Consider the following 22666-nt stretch of genomic DNA (forward strand, 5'->3'; position numbering starts at 1 on the left):
AAAGGTCACCTCCTTTAGGAAGCCTTCTCTGATTCACCATTCTCTTAGAGTTTCCTTCTTATATTTTGGATATTTTCTTTTTGAATAGGTAATTCAAGTGCATTGGGTTAAATTCTGAAAGGGTATACTGCACAATGATAAGTAGACCTCTCTCGCACATCCACCCACTTCCTTTCCCAGGAGGCAACCATTGTGATTGGTTCTTTCCACGTTTTTCCAGAGGTCTAGACATAACCAAGCAAGTCATTTCTTTTACCCAAATGGAATCATACTATACGCATTGCTCTATGCTTGCTTAACATTATAGCTTGGACAGATTTCCATGCTATCAAATAAAAACTGGCCTCATTTCTTCAATAGTTGCAAATTACATTTTTAAAATGCAATATAGCTTATTTATCTAGTCCTCCCCCCATTGACTGGCTGTGTATGTGGTTTGCTAACTTTGCTGAAGCAAATATCCTTTTATATAAATCAGTCTACACATGTGAGAGACTCTGCAGCATTAATATTCAGGAATGAAACTGCTGGGTCCAAGGGAATGTATATTTGTAATTTGATAAACATTGTCAAATTGTCCTTTGTAAAGACCATTCTAATTTATAGTCCCACTGGCCATGTAAGAAAGGTCCTATTTCCCCTTGCCAACCAGTATTATCCAACTTTTTAATCTCTGTCAATGTGGCAGATGAAAAGTGATACCTCGGTCAAGTTTAAACTGATATTTCTCTAACAAGACAAATCTCTAAGAGTTACACTGTCCAGTATGGTAGCCAGAGGACACATGTGGCTGTTTAAATTTAAATTTTAATTAATTACAATTAAATAACATTTAAAACTCAGCTCCTCCGCTGCACAAGCCACGTGTCAAGTTCTCAACAGCCATCTGTGGCTAGTGGCTTCCATGTGAGACAGTAGAAAACATTAGCATCATTGTCAAAAGTTCAGCTGGTCAGTGCTGCTTGAGACTTGCGCTGTATGATGGTTACATGAGCCCACACGTGGGTACTGAGCACTTGAAATGTGGCTAGTCTGAACTGAGATGTGCTCCAAATGGATAATATGCACTGGATCTGAATACTTAGTATAAAAAAAAAGAATGTAAAATGTCTCCTTAATAACTTTCATATTGATTACATGTTAAAATGCTAACATTTGAATATATTGGGTTAAATAAATCATTAAAATTAATTTCATCTGTTTCTTTTTACCTCTTTTAATGTGGCTACTAGGAAATTTAAATTTACACATGTGGCTCATGTTCTGTTTCTATCGGAAAATGCTGCTCCAGAGGGCACAGTGCTGTTAAAGGCTGAATTTTAGCATTTTTCTTTTTACACAGAAATAAGTGGAATTACTATTGCTATAAAGAAAAACAGACTCACTGGAATCTCTTTTTCCTTTTCACCCTTCCCTGTCCCATGCAGACAGGGTGAGACACAAAAGGAGAAAGGGCAGCAATGATCTTGATGAACAATTAGCCCTTAAACAAACCAGTACACTTCCCACCTGGGCGGCCACAGGCAGGAACCAGTGGCATCGCTGACCCTGAGCAGGGACTGATTTCCTGGTGGCTGTTAAAACAATGCACCAGAGAACAAAGTGCCTTCGAAACTAAGAATAGAAGAAGGGCTCCAAATAAGATTTCCAGGAGTCTGCAGGAACAAATTCCTCCCCTGCACCGACCCTAACCCACCTTCCACCCTTGGCTTGACCTGGCCCCTTGGCTTGACAAATGTCTCATCTCAGCCTCATCTCCCCTGCATTCTCAGCAGTTGGTACACACAACTCTGGGCAGGGACTGAGGGACGGAGTGGAAAGGGGAGCCCTTGTCACCCAGAGAAAGAGGCGGGGGACAAGGGCTCTTCTGGAAAGGGCTGATGCCACAGTGGTTCTATAGTTGAGACATGGCATATACGTTTCTGCCATCCCCATCTTCGGCTTTGGCTATGAAGGTCAAGAAAACTCAGTTTTGCAACATGATCCATAAACCTGATAGATCAGAATATTTTCTAACCAGGTACTGAGGGAATGAGACCTAACTGTCCCTGAACATAACTCATTTGCTTGGAGGAAAATATTAATGTATCATCATTATCATCATCATCAGCTGTGTGGCTTTGAGCAAGTGAACTGGCCTCTCTGGGTCTCAGTTTTATCATCTGTAAAATACATGAGTTTTTCCATCTCACACTGTCAGAAAGTTTTGTGACTCCATGCACGTGCAAATGAAATATCACTAATACCTTCATTCTCATTCTTTCAGTCCTTTAAAAAACACTCACTGGGCAACTAACATGAGTCAGACCCTGAGCCTGACACTGGCATACACATATTGAAAAATGTTTCACTCCCTGGATAAAATTCCTAAGAGATGGAAAGAAAGAGAAAGGGGTGGGGATGGAATGAATCATGAGAGCAAAGTGCTTCACCTGGGGCCAGGGACCTGCACAGACATCTTCACAACGATGTGCAGTTTTCTGAAGAGAATATTTCAAGATGTGTGTGACTTCAAGAAGGCAGGGGGCTAGTGATGTAAAGAAACTATGAGAGGCCAAGTACCACACTAAATTCTTAGTACACGGTGGGTGCTTAAAGAGTTAGCACCCAAGACAGTACACAAAGCGTACATGGAATAAACACACGGGAGATTTGAACTGGAGCCTCTTTGGTGCAAAGCCCATGTCTTCCCTCTACATCAAGGATGCTCTTTTTGCACTCAGCTTCTCCCCACTGCTGTGCCTTCACCAACTCTCCCCTTCCTCACATCAGAAGATTTTAAGTATTCTACAGGCCAAGACAATACAATACAGCAGCCCACTTGTTTGACCTGGGATGACTGTACCTGCCCAGCTGGGGGAGAAGGAAAGGGGAGGAATATGAGATAACCCATGTGAAATACTCACCACCAGTCAGCATTTCAAAGGTAAGAGCAGATATTCATTCACTGACTATTTATTTAAGACCTAATACATGCCAAGCCTTGGGTTAGATGCTCTCATCATCTTCATCACTTACTGGAACCATACTTATCCTCCCCCAACATGACAGAGTACTCCACATAGTATGCACTCAATAAATCTAAGCTGAGTGAGTAAATAATGATGATTTCTGTGGTAGATTAATTTATTCTTCAGCAAAATTCTATACCCTCCTCTGACTTGCATGGCTTAATACTGTCTGTGACAGTATCACACACATTTGCTCTGGCAAATGGAATATGGGTAAAAGGGTCAATGTACCTATTCTGAGCTTAGGCATTAAGAGACATTGTGTATTTTTGCTTGTTCCTCTGGGATCTTCTGACCTACAAAGGAGAAGAATATACATGTGGGCAGCTAATGGACCTGCACCAGTCCACCTGCACACCTGCGAGCATAACAATAAATGCTTGTTGCACTCTTTACAGCAGCCAACACATGGAAACAACCTAAATGTCCATTGACAGGTGGCTGAATAAACACGTTGCGGTATATTTATACAATGGAATACAACTCAGCCTAAAAAAGAATAAAATAATGCCACTTGCAGCAACATGGATAGACCTGGAGAATGTCATTCTAAGTTAAGTAAGCCAGAAAGAGAAAGAAAAATACCATATGATATCACTTATGTGTAGAATCTTAAAAAAAAAAAGACCCAGATGAACTTATTTACAAAATAAAAATAGACTCACAAACATAGAAAACAAACCTGTGGTTATACCAGTGGGGAAATGAGGTGGGAAGGGATAAATTGGGGGTTTGAGACCCATAAATTATCTATCTATCTATCTATCTATCTATCTATCTATATGATCATCTATATATAAAATATATGAACAGCAAGTTTCTACTGTATAGCACAGGTAACTATATTCAGTGTCTTATAGTAACCTATAAGGAAAAAGAATACGAAAAAGAATACATGTATGTATATATATATGACTAAAACATTACGCTGTACACCAGAAATTGACACAACATTGTAAGCTAACTATACTTCAATTAAAAAAAAATGCTTGTTATTGTTTGCCACTGAATTTGGCATGGTTGTTACTCAGCAATGACTGAGACAGTCTCCTTTACCTACATCCAGAGATTTCAGGCAGAGAGTGACCCTGGCTTCTCTTACTTCCCATTAAGGTGGGATTTCAGCAACTGGGTCATTTTGTGGCTCTCTCTACCCCATTTTCTCTAGGCTGGTAATGCCCCATTCAGAGAAGACAGCAGGGGCTACAAAGACCCATATTTTGGCCATCCTGGCAACTGGCACAGAGTCAGGCACAAAGTTGGTTCTCAGACAGTGCCTGATGAATGAAAGGATGAGCTGACTGTTCATTCTGGTGGGAGGAGCACTGTCAAAATCACAGCAGGCAGCAACCTGGGCCTTGGATGCTCAGAGCTACCAGTTCTGCAGTCCCTGAAGTGTGGGAAGTAGATCTGGTGGTGACACAATGCCATTTCAGATCCTGTGCTGTAGACCAAAATGTGTTTATTATAATGTGCTTTAGGAAACACATTATGATGTTTAGTGGTTTTAGGATTATTACTGCTTAGGATGGGCCCGAGTTCAAAATGAAACAAAATAAAACAAAATAACAACTAGAAAAAAAGAAAAACAGTAAGTGAAAAATAACAGTAGAAGTGGTGTGTGGATATGGGAAATATGACTTAAGTTTAGGAAACACTGATCCATTTCAAGTCTCCATTTTCCTACAAATCACAACATAATCATAGCTAGTGTTTTTAAGTACTTACAAGATGCACATTTTAAAGGTTTCAGATATTACCTTATAAACTTTTCATAGTATCTAAAGCAGATATTATTATCATCTCCATTTTGAAGGTGAGAAAACTAAGGCCCAGAGAAGTAAAGAAATTGCCCAAGGTCAAGTGGCAGTGAGGAGGTGAACCCCAGATGTCAACCTCCAGGATCCAGCTGTGTCTCTGTTGGAGAACCTGGCACCCAGGGAAGTTCAGCACTGCCCAAGGCTAACTGCAAAACCAGCTCCATGAGGAGCACTGTGGTGAGAACACCTGGGGTTATGGCAGGGGGTGGGCGGGGTCTGCAAGAAACAAGGGAGAGAGGTGGTAAATGCCACCCGGAAGACTTGGGAGGGAAGAGATGGGGACATAAACAAGGCTGCCAAACTGAGGCAGGCGCTCAAGGGATGCAGAAATACTAGAATATGGACAAAGTTATTCAGAAAATAAAAGGGCTGGCATGCAGGGGCTGCTTTCTGAACTCCTCCTCAGAGACCCACCCACCCTGGTCAGCACCAGGAACTGGCTTCCCTAAGTGACATGCACAGAGTCTATAATTAGGTCCTAAAGTCACCCATTGTTTCCCTCCTGGTGGACACTCAGGGCCACCACCCTGACCTTGCCCTCTCCGAGTCATACCACTGAGTGTTCCATCAAGACAAGTCTTTTTAGGATCTGGTTTGAAACAACTTCCCGTTCCATGGCTCCCACTTGGCCTTCTGGGCAAGCTGTAAAAACATGGCTGGAATCGGGGCTTTAAAATGAAGTACTGACTTTCCATGTAATACGGCACTTCCTTCCCTCCACGAATCAAACCAGGGCCATGTTTAACTCAGGATATAAGACGCTTCACAGCCCTGTTGTTGCTGAGCCCTTACGCACTAAGGAGTCACTTCTCTGGTAGCCACCAACAAATATGGTCAATAAGACCTGGGACATGGGTCATGTTTGCTGAGTGCGGACTCTGTGCTAGGCACTGTCTTGAGTCACTTCACTGACCCCTCATAACAACCCTATAAGGTATACATTACAGAACTATTTTGGTTACATCTCAGAAGATGGACTTTTTGAGACCTTTACAGGGCTTCACCCTTCCCTTTCTCTTCCTCTATATCCAGCTACCTATGGGCTCTCCCAAACCCAATTTCTCCAGGTGCTTTCTCTAGAGAGTCTCAGAGCCAATGATATTTGGCTCAATGATATTCACTCAATGATATTTTCAAGAACAGGATAAAGGTCAGTACCCAGCCAGCCAATCACAGTTTGAGTTCCAGTCGATATCCTTGGGAAATGTGTGCTTAAAAGCACTTATTGAATCATTTGACTTTGAAATAGAGAAGATACAAGAACTATTTGACTCTTTGTCCAAAAAGTCATACCTTAGATTCACAGCAGAGCTAAAATGAGTTTAGAGACATCTCAGCTTGACAAGTGGGAAACTGAATCCAGAGAAGGCAGTGACTTGTCATAGATGCCTCTTCCATAGGCGCTAATTGGACCAAGGCAAATATCCACCAAAATGAGCTGATCTGCCAAAGGATTGGAAAGCAAAGTGCTACCAAAGATGCTGCACATGACAGGAGATATAGGAAGGGCCCTGCCACTCAAATCATCACGAGCACCTACAAGCTAAGAGTATCATTTCTGGATCCACTCTGCCTGAGCCTGAAGTCTGACCCACTACTAACGAGGTAGGAGACCATGGGCAAAGTATTTATCCTCCCCAGCCCCAGTTTTACCACCAGCAAAATGGGGATAATAATAACAGCCAAGCCCTAAAAGAATTTCATGAGCTAAGGCAAGTAAAGTAACAAAAAAAATCTATAAAATGTTAGCTACTATTGTAATATTTTTATTAATGTTGCACTATCCCTGAAGTGTGGTGAATCATTTCAAATGTCATCAATTTCCATATCCTAAAGGCTCAAAAGTATTCTTTATCAGGTGAGCAAAGAGCTAGGTGAGTAAGGTGGGAAAGGAGAAAGATAGTGAAATCACTCAAGTCACAAGAAAAGATTGAAAATGTATGTCTTTAATGGCCATGTGCAAGAGTTGGAATTAGTATTACAAACATCAGTCTCAGAAACACAGTTCTGATGAGAGAAACAGAAAAGACAATGGGCATTTTCTTTAAAAAATACCTTTGGATTACCCAAAGGTTTAACACCTACCCACAAACAAAAGGAACAGAGACAGTGAGCTTCAGGGCTCCTAATCATTCTTCAGCCCAAAGAAATACATTTCCAGCCGTTCCTTCCGAAATAACCCAAACAGGCACCAATACTTTTAATGAGAATACCAGCAAGTCTGAATCTCCCCTGATATTATGAGACTTCATCTTCCCAATGATGAACATTCAAAACACTAGGATCACTTTAGGAATCCTACAAAAAAAGTTGCTCCAAGCAGAATAAACTTCCAAAACTGAGTTTAGCCATCTTCCAGTCCGAAGAAGAAAAAGTCTTGGAAATCCATTTTGCCATTTAAACACTCACGTGTGCTCACACACATACACACACACACAAACACGCACTTACTTTTTCCTTTGCACTTAATGAAAACAGATCTCTTATAAAAACTAATACTGGCATCGTGGAGCAGAGTGAAAGCCCCCCTCCCCTTGTTCTCCAATCACAGATGCCACAGGAAGCACTGACAGCGAGGCACTCCACTTAACTCACCATCTCCACCCAGCGCAGCCATCTGTGGTCTTAAACACAACCACACAGCTCTTTTCTAAAGTGAGGCAGAAGTGTGCCTCCATCACCCCAGGTGCTTTGAACAGCAGCTCCCTGCTCAGTTTCTTGGGAGATGAAGACAGTGGCACCCTCCCACACCTCAGCTCCTGGCACCTCCCTGCCAGGCTTGGGTGGGAGTTGGGAGCCGTCCATCCCTGGCCCGGCTGCGGAGCTTACCTGAGTACGAACAAAGAAGCAACACCACACCATGGGGCGCTCCGACCTCATCCACCCGGAGTCCCCCGCCCCTAACTGCAGCGGAGCCCTTCAGACGGGATTCTCTGAGCAGAGCAGAGCATGATTTCCCTCAAGGAACTCCTCCCCACCACTTGGGCTGCATGACAGGAAGTGACAGGGGGCCATCAGTTATATTGTCAGAAGCTGAGAACCACACCAGCCCAGAGCTCCCCACCTCCGGCGGTTTCCTTGCCGGCTGCTGCTGCTGCTTTTTCTGAGCACTCTGTCTTTTGGCATTCACGGGCGCACCAGAAATTCAGTTTCTGGCTGACAATCCCCAGCCTGTGAGAAACAAACAATGTTCACTGGGTCCCCACCTAAAGCCACACTGGGCATTCCGGCAGCTCTAAAGGGTTCATTGCCAGGATATCATGCTTTGCTACCCAAAAGTTGGGGTAAAACAGAGAGAGAAGGGACACTGGGAGGAGAACTTTGTGTGTCCAAAGAGGAATCAGTCGTCCACTTGAACTTCACCCAAGAGTTAGGGCCCTGCCCGGGATACAGAGCCCATACTGAATCCCAATTTCATAGAGACTCAACAGAGAGAGTGAGGGTAAACACCACACCCATCCGTTCCTTTCTTTTTTTTCTTAGGCAAATCTTCTCTTTAGAGCCCCTTCAAAACAGCTGCTTCTGGAAACCTCCCTTTCAGCTTTTAACGTGAATGACAAAAGACCTTACTGCTTTTCTCGGAGTTATTATGGAACCTACTCGTAGCTGACATTTCTCATTTTATGAACAGGATATCTCACCAATGAACATCTTGCCCAGATTCTCTGCCTTTTACAAAACTCAGACTTGTTGGGTGCAATAGGAGCATCTCATGTGAACTACAAGGGTTCAGGTGAAAACTATGCCTGTTCAACACCTCCCCACAAACAACTGAACATTCCACCCTCCTTGCACAGGGGCAGAGGGACTCAAAGCCAAGGAGACATAACTCCAGGGCAGCTTTCAATCCTTGACTTTAATTTTTCAGTTCTCTGATGGGACAGTATTTGATTTGCAAAAATCTTACAATTGCAACTTTTAGCTGCAAAGATTGAGCCCAGATTTTCCCAAGATCTTCTTACAAATGCACAGATTTTTAAGTGCCTTTGCCCTGAGTTAAGTGGGGGCCCAGCAAAGAGAGAGGGTTCATTCAACTACAAGCTTCAATCCAAGACTCAACTTTAGAACTTACAAAGAAAGCAGGCTCTTCCCATTCTCTCAGGCCAGCGGTCTGGCCCCTAACACAGGGTCTTGGAGGAGTGCATTACATAAGGATGCACCAGGCTCTGACAGTACAAAGATGAACTGAAGATGACCAGAGAATAAAATAAATGCCACCAGGGGTCTACAAAAAGTGTTGAGGGAGCCAAGAAATAACTGAGCCTGGCAAATGCATTTTTTCTCGGGACAAAGTCTGGGAAGGCTTCTCAGAGCAAGACACACACATGGGTAGAATTCAGAGGGGTGTTCTTGGCAGAAGAACTGGCAAGGGCAACAGCAGCAGGGTGCAAAACCACAAGGCGCTTTGGAAGAAAGGCAAATGCTTTGAAAGTACTGCTCTGACGGGCTTGGGTCTTGCTTCAAGGAGCATGACGGGGGTCCCATCTGTCTGCAGAGAGAAGGAAGTGAAATCGCTGTGGAAGGGCTCAGACCTTCATACAAGCATCTGGGTCACCTCAAGGTCTATATGTGGTACCTACCGGGTCTGGCACTCAGGAAATGCTCAGTAATGTGTGAAAATCAAACCGCAGTGCTCACAAAAGGTGGGCTTCAGCTTGTCCTTGGAATCCCTTATTTCCCAAAGCCAGAATCCCCACAAAGCAAGCCTGGGGTCAGAGGTGCTAGTCTGGGGAAGGAGAGCAGTTCCTAAAAAGGCCTCTTACTCTAAACCTCCTGCATAGAAAGGGTCCTAATTTGTACAGGCTCATAAACAACCTAAGGTTAACCAGCTTTGGTAGCAACTCAGCTAATGAAGAATGTCATTCCCCTGAGGACCGAGGGTGTCAGTCTCCCATTAGCCCAGGTACTCCACTCCTGGAGGGTTTTCCAACAGGCCCTTCGTGGAGCTGCCACAGCCAAGGCCAAGGTGACTCCAATGAGGATCCAAAGGAAATGGGTGATGACCATGGGGCACTTAGAGTTTCTTTCCTTCCTGGGGGAGAAAGGGCACATTCACATGAACTAATCCTAGAATGATTAAGCCTAACTTCCGGCTGCTGACTGGGAACGAGAAAGCAGAACTGAAACCCGTGGGCTGAAGCACATTGTGGAAGAGGTGAAACTTGAGTGGGCTCTGGGGCAGGTAGTGTGGAGGAGGGAGGCAGGGTGGGAGGACCAGCAGATGCCCTGGCAGGAGGAAAAGGGCATAGCTGACAAAAAGTCAGGAAAGGATGGGGCACAGCCATTTCCTCTGGTGCCCTGATGCCCATGCTTTGACCAGAAGCAAGAACTCCTGTAATGAAATTGTCCATGTGGAAGGCACCTTGGAGGAACATTTCCATAATGAGAGGCTCCTGCCCTGCAGGGCTCAAGTTCATTCTGAGCTTTATGATGAGAGCTTCATATAGGAAGGAGAATGTGGGTTTTCTGTAACTGGCATCCAGGACACTACTGAGTATTCAAACATGTTTTTCTACTGATTTTTAAGTTTTAAAAGTAACACAGTGTTATTATAATACCTTCAAACCATACAGAAGTATATGGGGTAAAAAGTGAATCTTCCCAAAGGCCGTACTTTTTTCCCCACCCCAATGCCATATGCCACAGGCACCCAGATGTAGATAAGGGGGTCACAATCCCAAATGCTTTCAGGGCTGAGGGGTAAACAAAGTGAAAGAAAAGGCTGGGCAGGCACTGGGCCCCGCGGACCGTGTTTGTCTCAGGAAAGTTCCAGCTTACTGGAGTCCCAAGGGACTAATGGCCCAAGTGAACACACATTCCAATTTTTCAAGGAATCTGGAAATTCCTGGTTTTATATAAAATCCCCCAATTTTTAAATGCTGGCAACTAATCTATCATTGTAAAAAATACTGTATAGGCCACACAAAACACAGTTGCTGATGGATTTGACCCTAGGGCCACCCATTTGAAACCTCTGGTGGCAATCCATCCAGACATTTCCTTCCATCTAAACACATATGAGACTGCTGGGTGTCACTTTTTAAAAATTTTATATTTGTCAAAAATGGAATGATAACATTATTCTAGCACTTGCTTTCTTCACTTAAAATCATATTTCCACATCATCTGCATTTTGGACCCCTTTGCAGAGCACCCTGCGGTATGGAAGTACCTCAGTTCATTAGCTCCCCCTGTGAACATTCAGCAAACATGAGGTATGCGCCTAAAATACCACCTCTCAGTTGCTCGTCCCTGAAAACATAGCTCATGACGAAAGTGCACCTGTGCACAGAGATTAAAACATCCTAAGGCCACATTTACTGAAACCATAAACAGTGACTGCCGATTTTTGATGTTTTAGTATGAGAACTTCCCATGTGTTTTTTTTCATTTGGTTGTCACAACTGTCCCGAGGTAGGCCTTACTGTTATCTCTACCGTACAGGTGTTCTAAAAATCGAGACTCAAACAGGTGGCATAAGCCTGCCCAAGAGGGCCTAGAGGTAGCAGGGTGGGAGGGGAGCCGGGCGGGCTGACTTTAGAGCTCCTGCTCTGCGCAGACAGCCCCTGGAACAGAATGCCCAAAACCTGCCCTGGGACAGTCACAAATTTGATGTTCAGTCACTGCTGACTGCAAACTACTGGAGGCGAGAAGGATCACTAACAAGTGGGACAATTCATTTCTTAGAAAGAAAAGCCTCATTTAAAAGCCCTAATTCACACTCACCCAAAGTAAACTGTACATAGTTTAGAGTGAGATGTGAAAAAGGAAAAAAAAAAAAACTATGAAATTCTGGGGGGCGTAGGTTCTCAGGGTATAATACTTTTCTTAAAATGGGTGGACCTGAATCATTATACATTTATGTATGGGAAACTACCCATAAGGCACCTATAGGTATGCAGAAAAACGGCCCCTCTTCTCCCACACACAGTGGTGACAATCTCTTATTGAACTCTAAAGGGACTAGCACCAAAATGGGGACTCCACCACATGCTTCCTTGTGTCACTGGAACTCAAAGTGATGTTGTTTCCTATGTTATTAGTCTATATACCTTATGGCACGTTCTGCTGAGACGTTTCACATGGTTTTTTCACCAAAAATATTATAAGAAGCATATTCAGAAGGGTTGTGCTAAGTATATTTACATAAAACAAAATGGTGAGAGTTCAGCAGAATTACTTCTTCATTAAAAGTTGGTGGCTGATGGTGGTTCTTTCCATTTAAAATTTTATTTAGGTTCTTCTATCTCTCTCCTATTTGCTTCCAAGAGGTTGTCTGGGAATTTCAGGGTCTTTGACTATATTCCACTTAATGCCTTACGTTTTAAAATAATTCCACAAACTGAATTGAAAAAATAGGTGGTAAGACAATCTCACTAAAATGAGAAGGAAGCAGTGACCAAATTAAATAGTATGTGGCACCTTGATTTAACTAAGTTTCCAACATCAGAAAGGTGTTATTTCACAGATCTTAGTTTCTGAAGCTGTTGTCAGATTCGGATTAAAACTAAGAAGAAACAAAAATGCATGCTGCGGTGGAGAGGGAGGTAGAGGAATACTCTTTGGTGTTACAAGGTTAGCAGGAAGGCATAATGCATGGCACGCCAGTGAGAAAGAAAAAGAACTTCAAAGTATTTGAGAGCCTGGGAGTTTACTCGCGGTCACACACTTTTATTGAGAGTCTTCGTATCTACTCCTCAGTGCTGGAAGTGTGGTTAATCCAAGCAAACCTTGAACAGCTACTCTGCCCCCACTCCATGAACCGTGGACAAATGGGGGAGTTCAGACCCCATACCAGGCCAGTGTCAGCTTGATGCAAGGTGGTTTAACTCAAGAGACTTCAACCATTTGAAAATGCTGGTGCTCTCCTAGAGCCCTGCTTAATATCCCAGCTCCACAAGATTACAAAATGATGAGAAGAATGTGGGAGCAGACCTGGCTGCCCAAGGTCAAGAATGAATAAATAAAAGTCTTCATCTATAGTTTCAACACAAGAACTGAACATAAATGAGGGCTTGAACATGGAGGTCTCATAGATTGCTAATCATGGCTAATCTTGAGTACTTATCTTGCTGGTTTTGTTAAGATCAATAGTTGAATGCTGTATTTTTTTCTCTCTGAATAAATTTGAACTTTTATAATCACATTCCTCACATGATTCTGTCAACCAATACACAAACAGATATTTTAAAAAGTGAATGAAAAATAAGGAAAGCCATCTACTGACTTGCCCTGTGAAATAGCCACTGGCCTGGTCTCTGGGGTTCCACTTTCTTTATGAACACTGAAGAATTTCTGCACGGAGCAGACTGGGGCACCTGCACAGAGCTCATTCAGTTTCTTAGAAACATGAACACCCTTGAATACAGCTTTTTCAAAGGACTGTCAAGTTCTCTTCGTTAAACTGTCAGTTAAAAGTGAAACTCCAGTGGGTTGCTGACCTCTGCCCAATTCTTAGGAAAAAGAAAGGTTTAAAACCTGATTAGCTGATAACTGTCAGCCAAAGAGCTTCCTTACTTGGAAATGAGACTTACTATTTGGCATTGTACTGTCAAAATTGATTAGAAGTGGAAAATCTGAATAAGAGGGAGGTGGTATTCCTAACACTTTAAAACTCAGGAGGATTTTAAAAAGCAATTTGCTTATAACAAAAACCAAGTCTGTGTCCAAACTGAATATCTGAGTTAAACATACATAATAAAAGCATCATTCTTATTAAAAAATTTCTCACCATTATTTTGACTCCAGGAATATCCTTAGGGGTAATTTCTGGAAACAACTAGCTGGCTGAAATAATGAACAGTAAATTAATACGGGAGCTCTGTGATTTTTGGCTCTGCCATTTACTAGTTGAATGACCTGGTAAGTCACTTCTTAATTTCCTTGACCCTTAGTTTCCTTATCTGTGAAACAGGAATAATGAATGATTATCCCTTACGGGGTTGTAGAGAAGACCGTAGGAATCTAACTGATACATGTATGTGTTTAAAAGCAGAACAAAAGATGAACACTGGGGGTGATTTACCATTCTTCCTATTTTTATATAAATTAAAATTTTTTCCATAATACAATATTTTTTAAAAGGTAAAAGCATAGTAATAATTTCTCTTATTTTTTTAAGCAGAAAAGGAAGTTTTTTTGGTGTAACTGTGGACGTTGGATCAAATTGGTGCAAGTTGAAAAACTGGTACCAAATCTGAAATAGTTTGCTTTTTACCCTGCCAACTGGGCATCTAATAAGAAAAAGGCAATGGAAATTTGCAATTTCTCATTTTCCCTCTTCCTTCCAGTAGGGAGAAAAATGAGAAGGTACTTAAAACTCAAGTCCTATTTATTTTTTAGATGTTACAATACTAACTTCCTTGAAATCCTTGTGTCCATCTAAAAAGTTTAAGACAGCTATGAAAATCACCCCCAAGAAAACAGCAAGAGATTAAAAAGCATGTTTACATCCACGCCTGAGAGCGTTCATTCATTCTGCCTACACAAGAGCGGAAGTCTTCCTTTGTTGTTGTTTTATTTTGTTCAGTGTGTATCATATGTACTTGAAGAACAAATATTTTCACTTTTTCCCTTAAATTGGAATCAGAAAGAAATCACCAAAACACTGGAAACCAGCAAACAAAGCAGGAGGTGCTCAGACAAGGCTTCCTTCTAGCTCCCACGCCAGGGAAGCTGATTCTGGTTGGAAGCTCAGTGCCTCCTAGTCAGGGCTCTGCCCTGAAGGCTGTCCCTTTAAATCAGACTTCCTGGTAAGGCTCAGAGATTTCTGCATGTAGCTTCCTGGAGACAATATAAGATAAACAATAAACTTTGCAGCAAAATCTTGGACAATAAACCCCACGTGGTCATAACAAGAAGCAATTATAAGCACTGACAATGGCTAGGGCATTTCCAACAGGAATGCAAATCTGTGATAAACATGGGAGAAACATGCTACCCTCACACCTGCACAAACTAAATTAATTTAAAAGAAAGGTTCCTAGTCTTTCATCAGATTTAGAAATAGTTGTTTCCAAATTTGTCACGACTTTTTAAAAATCATTGTCTAAGAGAAAAGCAATCAAATCTTACTTAAAGTGCCACCACCTATTAGATGAACGTTGCTGAGACCAAGTGACTCCATGTGTCTCTCTCAGGGACATTTATCACCCTCTGGATATTCTGTAGCTCAACTTCCTCCCTAGGTTTGGGGAAGTCTCAACTCATAAACCAGAGCCCATGTTCTACCAAAGGAGATGAGGATGCCACACATTTGCTTTCCTTGCCTCCTTTGCAGGTAGGGCACGAGAGCATGAAGCTAGGCTCAGCCGATCAGATACCCCCACCCCAGACTTGGCATCAGCAGCTGGTGAGCAAAGCAGCAGGGACAGCGCAGACTCTGTTCTGGTGAGGGTGGCAATAGCTCACAGGGGTGGCAGATGGAGTAGCTGTGTTCTGTAACCAGCGTTGGTGGTACAATCCAAGGTACCTACACCTGCCCGGCAGTGGCAGCAATGGGATCCTTGTAGGAAATGTTTGGCAGTGTAATTTGGGTTGTTCCTGGTTCCCTGATCCTTCCAAAATTCCCTGAGCTTCCTATATCCTTTAATAAATTCATTTTCTGCTTAAATCAATCACAACTGGGTTCTATTGCTAGGGGTTTGCTCATGCACACAGAACACAGGATGGGCTAAAGATGGAGTCATCCAGAAACCAATCCTACAGAAGGATTCTGAGCATAAGGACTGAATGGCTTTTTTCACACTTTGAATTCAACCCAAACTGTCCCTCAGCCAGCAAGGCCCTGTGTCAATTGGCCCCTGTCTCCTTCTTGGATTTCATCTTATCCTACTCTCCTCCCTCCTCCTAAGCTCTGGTCACACTTTCTGTTCCTCATCAGGCTCTTTCCTGCCTTGGGGCCTTTGCACTTTCTCTCCAGAAAACTCTTTCCTCCAGCTCTTCACATTGCAGCCGCGTCCTTCTCAGAGTTCAGTCACAGCTTTCAGGAAGCCTTCCATGACCAGACTGCCTAAAGAACCACACCCCACATCCCACCAACTTATCCTTTATCATGACACCCTGCTAATTTCCTTTCCAGCACACATCCTGTGATTAATTTACTTCATTATTAATAACAATAGCAACCACCATTGATTGCAGGCTTGTTACAGCCCAGGCTATAAGACCCAGGTGAAGCTTATTTAATTGTATGACCACTATGAGATAGGTACTTTTATTATCCCTCAGTTATAGATGAGGAAACAGGCTCAGAGGGGTTAGGAAACTGTCCTAGCGCGGCAGCAATGAAATAGGGATTTGAACCCAGGCCTGCAGCGTAGGCTCATTACCACAGTGCTTATTCAAGCAGTTGTCTTGACAGCGACAGGATGAGCCTTGAGCACAGTGCAGGCTCTGGGCCACAGGAGCCCACGGCCTGGTTTTCCGGCTTTTCCACCTGGTATTCCACCTGCTCCTCACGGAAACTCCTCAGGGAAGAAAAGCAGCCAGACACATGTAAAGAGAGGGCGGGGGTCCTTCATTTAACAGAGAACTGCCCAGCTCTGGCTCAGGGTGTTGACATACAAAAACACCACGGAGGAGCTCCCAGGCCAGGGGACACAGACCTGCCAACAAAGCTTGCGGCTCAGACTGCCGCATTCCACGATATTGGAGCACTGGGAACACAGAGGAAGCACCGGGGACAATTCTCAGGTCTCCCCTGAGTGAAAGTGCCACTTGAGCAGGTTGCTGGGAATGTGCAGGAGCTGCCAGGCTGAGGGGAGGGAGCCAGAGCAGAGGAGAGAAGTGGAGGACAGCATGGCTCATCCAGGAAGTGAGGAGATATTCAAAGGACCTGTGGAAGGGATTGGGGGTGGGGGTGGGGGGCAGGAGGTAAGAAAGTTGTAGCCAACATAGGAATTCCAACTCTATCCTGTAGAAAATGGAGCACCAGAGCAAGTTTTTTGGTAAGAACAGACCTGACCAGATAAAAATTCTTTTTGTTAAGAACAGTAGCCATGGCTCTACAACACTGGTGAGATTTTGGTACCCTATTTCCTACATACATACATAAATACATGAGCTAAAAGCCAGGAACTGTAACAACAACAAAAATTCCATTTCTCTGCTTCACAACTCCATCTTTTGCTGAATGAGCGGTGAGATAAATTTGCTCTTCCAACAGGAGTTAAGCACAGCCATCCCCTCCTGAACTGTGAAATTACACAGAGCTCTCACAACTGTAATTTATGGAGAAAAGAAGGAATTCCTCCGCTACTTGACTTTACAACTTCAATCACCTCTGCCCGGTTTCCCCAGTGTGATAACAAGAACCTCACCTCTGGGTTGTATAATCATTAAAAAGAAAGGCTAATTTTTTTTTTAAGAATGTATGAGGTTGAGGCATAAAGGGCCTCCTGTGTTGAAAGAGCATCTGGGGACTGTGGCAGGATCCGCCAGAAAGACCCTCTGAGGATAGGTGTGATCAGCGCATAGTAACAGGCCCTAGGAAATGGTTTGCTAAGTTTGCAGCCAAGGAGGTCTGGGAGCACTGAAGCCAGCCAAGATGGCAAGGGCATAACATCTGGAAAGTAGGTTGGAAATCAATGAAGTCAGTTTAGCATAAGGATGAAAAATAGAAATTCTGAGACAAACATCTTGGATTTAAACCCCAGTGCTATTGTTTAGTGTGTGACCTCTGGAAATTTACTTAACTTCTCTGTGCTTAAGCTTCATCATCTGTTAAACAGGGATAATAAGAGCACTCACCACACAAGGTCTTTGTGTGAATCAACTAAATCACTTTAAACAGTGTCCAGGACATGATAAGTAACAATAGCAGCTCTTGGAGACTGTGTATGGTAAACAATGAATTCTGCAGCAAAACCATAAGCCCCCAAGTGTGATAACAAAAAGCAATTATGCTGTACACCAGAAATTGACACATTGTAACCGACTATACCTCAGTAAAAAAAAAGCAATTATAAGTGCTGACAATGGCCAGGACATTTTCAACAGGAATGCAAATCTATGCAAACACTTCTTCCTGCTATGACTATTTTATATATAATATTTATTATGATATATAACTAAGACATGCATTAAAAATAAAAAGTTATTTTTAAATATTATATAACATTACATGTAACATGATCTAATGTAGAAATATAATGATTTTATTATGATCTGCTTTAACACAATTTAAAAATTTGTCAACAGAAATGAGGGGTCTGAGAAAGGGAGTCCCTACAGCAGTTGCCTGGGTGACGCTTCTGCAGCGACTTTTGACCACCTTCAGGCAGAGTGACAATGACACTAACGTGGACTCTACAGCCAATCTGCTGGGCCAGAGTCTAGGATTCACTACATGTGAGTTACATGCTTGGAAAAGTCACTTAGTCCTTAAAAACCTTGATTTTTCATCTCTACAAAGGGGTAACAATAGTACCCCTTATAGTTTGTACCAAGCACTAGTGCTCAATTTTATACACATTTTTCACAAATAATCTTCCCCCAAACCCTGTGAATCACATATGATGTCCATTTTACAAATGAGAAAACCCATGGCTCAGAGACATTAATCAAATCACCAAAGGACACACAGCTAGACTGACACAGTAAGTCTGACCTGAGCCAGCATTCTAAGCCAGCCCTCAATTCTGCCAACCTGTGAAGCATGAGAAGGATGCATTGCAGCCCCTCTGCAGGATGAGAGGGGTAATTAACATGTGCACAGGAATGATTTTTGAAGAAGGGTCTGTGTTTTCCATTGCAGATCTCTACCCTTATGACACTTGCTAGGCAGGGAAACTTCTCTTTGTTAAGAAGCTACTATGCACCAGGCACCTTGCTAATTGTCCCATCACATCATCGCCATCTCATCACCATGGAAATGCTCCAAGACAAGGATTAGAGGACACTCAGGTTCTGAGAGGCTGAGTTTCTGCTCCACAGTCACAGAGCTTGTCAGTGGTGGTACCCCACCACACATCTGGGCCTGTCCTACTCCCACTTGGGCTTGGAGACTGGCTCTGTTCACTCCTTAATGTCCTTCAGCGCCCCTCTCCCCACCATTACCTCTATTCTGAAAGCACAAAGCTATTCATTCTGCACCCAGATAATGACCATGGGGGCTGAGCAGAGCCATGGCACAAACTATAATTACTACAGACAACAATTTGCATTCCAAGTCTGAAATGTGCTCAGGGCCTCACTTGAGCCCTGTAATCAGCTTAGCCTCTGTCCAAATCTCCCTCAAAATAAAGACATACTAAAGGAACTGAGACACAGGTGTGGGTGTGGGCTGGAAAATATGCCTCTGCCCCCAGCGAACTGCCACCTGAGGAAAAGCCATGCCAAGAAATGACCAGGGTTGAGCAGGATCTAAACCCCAGAGAGGTCACATTCCTCTGTCCCAGAACAAAGAAAACAGTAGCCAGGAGAGTGGACAGGCTGGGCAAGACCGGTAAATAATTAAAGGCAGGAAACGCATTACATAACATGTGGGTCTCAGTGCGAGGTGGAAGGGACACCCTTCCCTCCTTTATCACAAGTTGCTGTCTTGCCTCTGAGTCACTTTTTGGGGTGTGGTGGCCTTGACGCCACACGACACCCACAAGATCAGCAAAAGGCTTACGATGTGCATGCTGTGGGAAAAAAAATACAACCTCTGCATTAAAGAAAGAGTTCCAGGAGGACCTTCCCATGAACAAAGAATGCTACGATTTGGAGGCAAGAATATACAATGGAATAAAGACAGTCTCTTCAGCAAATGGTGCTGGGAAAACTGGACAGCAGCATGTAAATCAGTGAAGCTAGAACACTCCCTTACACCATACACAGAAATAAACTCAAAATGGATCAAAGACTTAAATGTAAGACAAGATACAATAAACCTCTGAGAAGAAAATATAGGCAAAACATTTTATCTGACATACATCTCAAAAATGTTCTCCTAGGGCAATCTACCCAAGCAATAGAAATAAAAGCAAGAATAAACAAATGGGACTTAATGGAACTTACAAGCTTCTGCACAGGAAAGGAAACCATAAGTAAAACAAAACGACAACCTACGGAATGCAAGAAAATTTTTGCAAATGAAACAGACAAAGGCTTGATCTTCAGAATATATAAGCAGCTCATATGACTTAATAAGAAAGAAACAAACAACCCAATCCAAAAATGGGCAAAAGACCTAAACAAGCAATTCTCCAAGGAAGACATACAAATGATCAACAGGCACATGAAAAAATGCTCAATATCGCTAATTATCAGAGAAATGCAAATCAAAACTACAATGAGGTATCACCTCACACCAGTCAGAATGGCCGTCATTCAAAAATCCACAAATGACAAATGCTGGAGAGGCTGTGGAGAAAAGGGAATCCTCTTACACTGCTGGTGGGAATGCAGTTTGGTGTAGCCACTGTGGAAAACAGTATGGAGATTCCTCAAAAGACTAGGAATAGACTTACAATATGACCCAGGAATCCTACTCCTGGGCATATACCCAGAAGGAACCCTACTTCAAAATGACACCTGCACCCCAATGTTCATAGCAGCACTATTTACAATAGCCAAGACATGAAAACAGCCTAAATGTCCATCAACAGATGACTGGATACAGAAGAGGTGGTATATTTATACAATGGAATACTATTCAGCCATAAAAACCGACAATATAATGCCATTTTCAGCAACATGGATGTTCCTGAGAATGTCATTCTAAGTGAAGTAAGCCAGAAAGAGAAAGAAAAATTCCATATGAGATTGCTCATATGTGGACTCTAAAAAAAAAAAACATAAATACAAATTGAAACAGACTCATAGACATAGAACACAAACTTTTGGTTGCCAAGGGGGAGGTGGGGTGGGAAAGGACAGACTGGGGTTTCAAAATGTAGAATAGATAAACAAGATTATACTGTATAGCACAGTGAAATATATACAAGCTCTTACGGTAGCTCACAGCAAAAAAATGTGACAATGAATATATATATGTTCATGTACAACTGAAAAATTGTGCTCTACACTGGAATTTGACACAACATTGTAAAATGACTATAACTCAATAAGAAAATGTAAAAAAAAAAAAAAGAATGCTATGATTTGGGTGCTCCCGGGTGGGGAAGGAGTGGGGAGTCAGGGTGGAGGATACCAGAATTATCAACCAAGCCTGTGGTCTTTTTTACTATATCTAAATCACAGAGGCATTTGTACTAATAATTTTGGCTCCAAATGTCTAGAGTCCTGGGTACTTGTTAACTGGAATTCACCGCAGCCTTACTTTCTTTTACTTGTGAAAGAGGACAAACCACACATCAACTTCAATCACCCCAGACCCTGACTGAAAACTTTCACATGAAACCTCTACTGAACTGATGGCATCTGCAAGATTGCCCTAAAAATCTGAGTGTCTCTCAAACTTTAATGTCCCCACAACTCACCTGGAGATCTTGATAAAACGCAGATTCGGATGCAGGTCTGGGGTGGGACCTGAGATTCTGCATTTCTAACGAGTTCCCAGGTGCTGTTGCTATTACGGCTGTATGGGCCACACTTTAAGAACCTTTGCTAGAAGACATGGCTTAAGCAGAATCATTCCAGTGTGTATTTCCAGTGTTTCTACAATCATGATGTCAAGTGGCTTTGTTCTAAGAGCAAAGAGGTAAACTCAAGCACTGGGTATCTTCAAAGTTCTTGTTTCAAGTTATCTTACTGGTGGTTAACAAGATGACTGTTCTTGAAGGAAAACCTTGCTGAATGCTAACAAAGGAAAATCTAGCAGATCTTCCCTTGGCCCAAGTTTCTGGAATAGCCTTGGATCCTGAGATCCAAAGGACAACACAGTTGAGCATCGTGCCTTCACCAGCACTCTCACCACTGATGCTTCTCTCCCGGTCGGTGGGGTGGCCAGCCCACTGTGGGCTCAGCCATGCTCTAGAGGCTGAGTAACCAGATAACGCAGCCACCTAGCTGTGGCCAGGGGCCTTCTAAGGACTTGAGCACTGCCTCCTCAGTCACAGGTGTCCTCCCAACCAGACAGGCACCTTAACAAAACTATTCACCTAATCCAACACATTTTTTATTTTTAACTGGCTGGAGCTGCTGCCCAGTCCCGTTATGCAAACAGTACACAATGAATTGCTGATAGCATCTCCTCACCATTGCCAACACAAACCGTGCCAGGCCAGCAGAAATGAGCCCAGTGACTGTAAGCAACAATAGTTGCATGAGTTTGTTTAAATAAACACAACGAACAACAGGTGAAAATGTTTTTATCTCCTCTTATTGTTAAACCTGAGACTTTTGAAATAGAGTTCTCGAAACCAGTGTCAAGCATAAGAAACAGAAGGCAGCTGAGCAAAGAACACCCAGAAAGCCATCTTTGTGTTTCTTCTATAAATACACACGGAGACATAGATTTCTGGACTAAGTTACTAGAACCACTAAAACCAAATCAACTGACTTACTTGTATTGTCTGTTAATCGCCTTACAGTAAGGATTTTCTTTCCTATTCTTGTCCACTGCACTTTTGGACATTGCCATTTGAGCTGGATAGTGGAAATATTTCTTAATACATTAAAGAAGTCTGACATCATTCAAAAACATAAAATTACACGTAAGAGGTGTAAGAGGCAACATTAGTCTTTAAACCAAGACCCTAAAATAGAAAATAAAAACAATGTAAGTGGACAAGGGAAGAGAAATGGACATTTATTAAAATAGAGAGATGGTGTGCAAGGACTAGGTAGGTTCCAGGGACGGACTTTGATGGACCACGTCAGAATGACTAATGACACAAGATGGAGGAGTCACTTCCTGAGCAACGGGTGTTGGGAGAAAAGGAAAAG

At 42.8% G+C, this 22666-nt stretch overlaps 1 protein-coding gene across 4 annotated transcripts in view; it reads right to left on the reverse strand.

The window, feature by feature from the left end:
* ARHGEF3 (Rho guanine nucleotide exchange factor 3) overlaps nucleotides 1-22666 on the reverse strand; it is a 242922-nt gene that overhangs the window by 144096 nt on the left and 76160 nt on the right. The window contains exon 1 of one of the 4 annotated variants that reach the window (XM_006196429.4): nucleotides 7661-7823. The exons of 2 other annotated variants lie outside the window; for them this stretch is intronic. In XM_006196429.4, the coding sequence (XP_006196491.2) occupies nucleotides 7661-7711 (51 nt within the window). In that variant the 5' untranslated portion in view covers nucleotides 7712-7823. Of the gene's footprint in view, nucleotides 1-7426; nucleotides 7445-7660; nucleotides 7824-22666 lie in introns of those variants that run through there. One more of the 4 variants, XM_072941522.1, reaches the window with a different exon arrangement.

Source organism: Vicugna pacos, chromosome 17 (genome assembly GCF_048564905.1).
Source record: "Vicugna pacos chromosome 17, VicPac4, whole genome shotgun sequence".
Classification (NCBI taxonomy): domain Eukaryota; kingdom Metazoa; phylum Chordata; class Mammalia; order Artiodactyla; family Camelidae; genus Vicugna; species Vicugna pacos.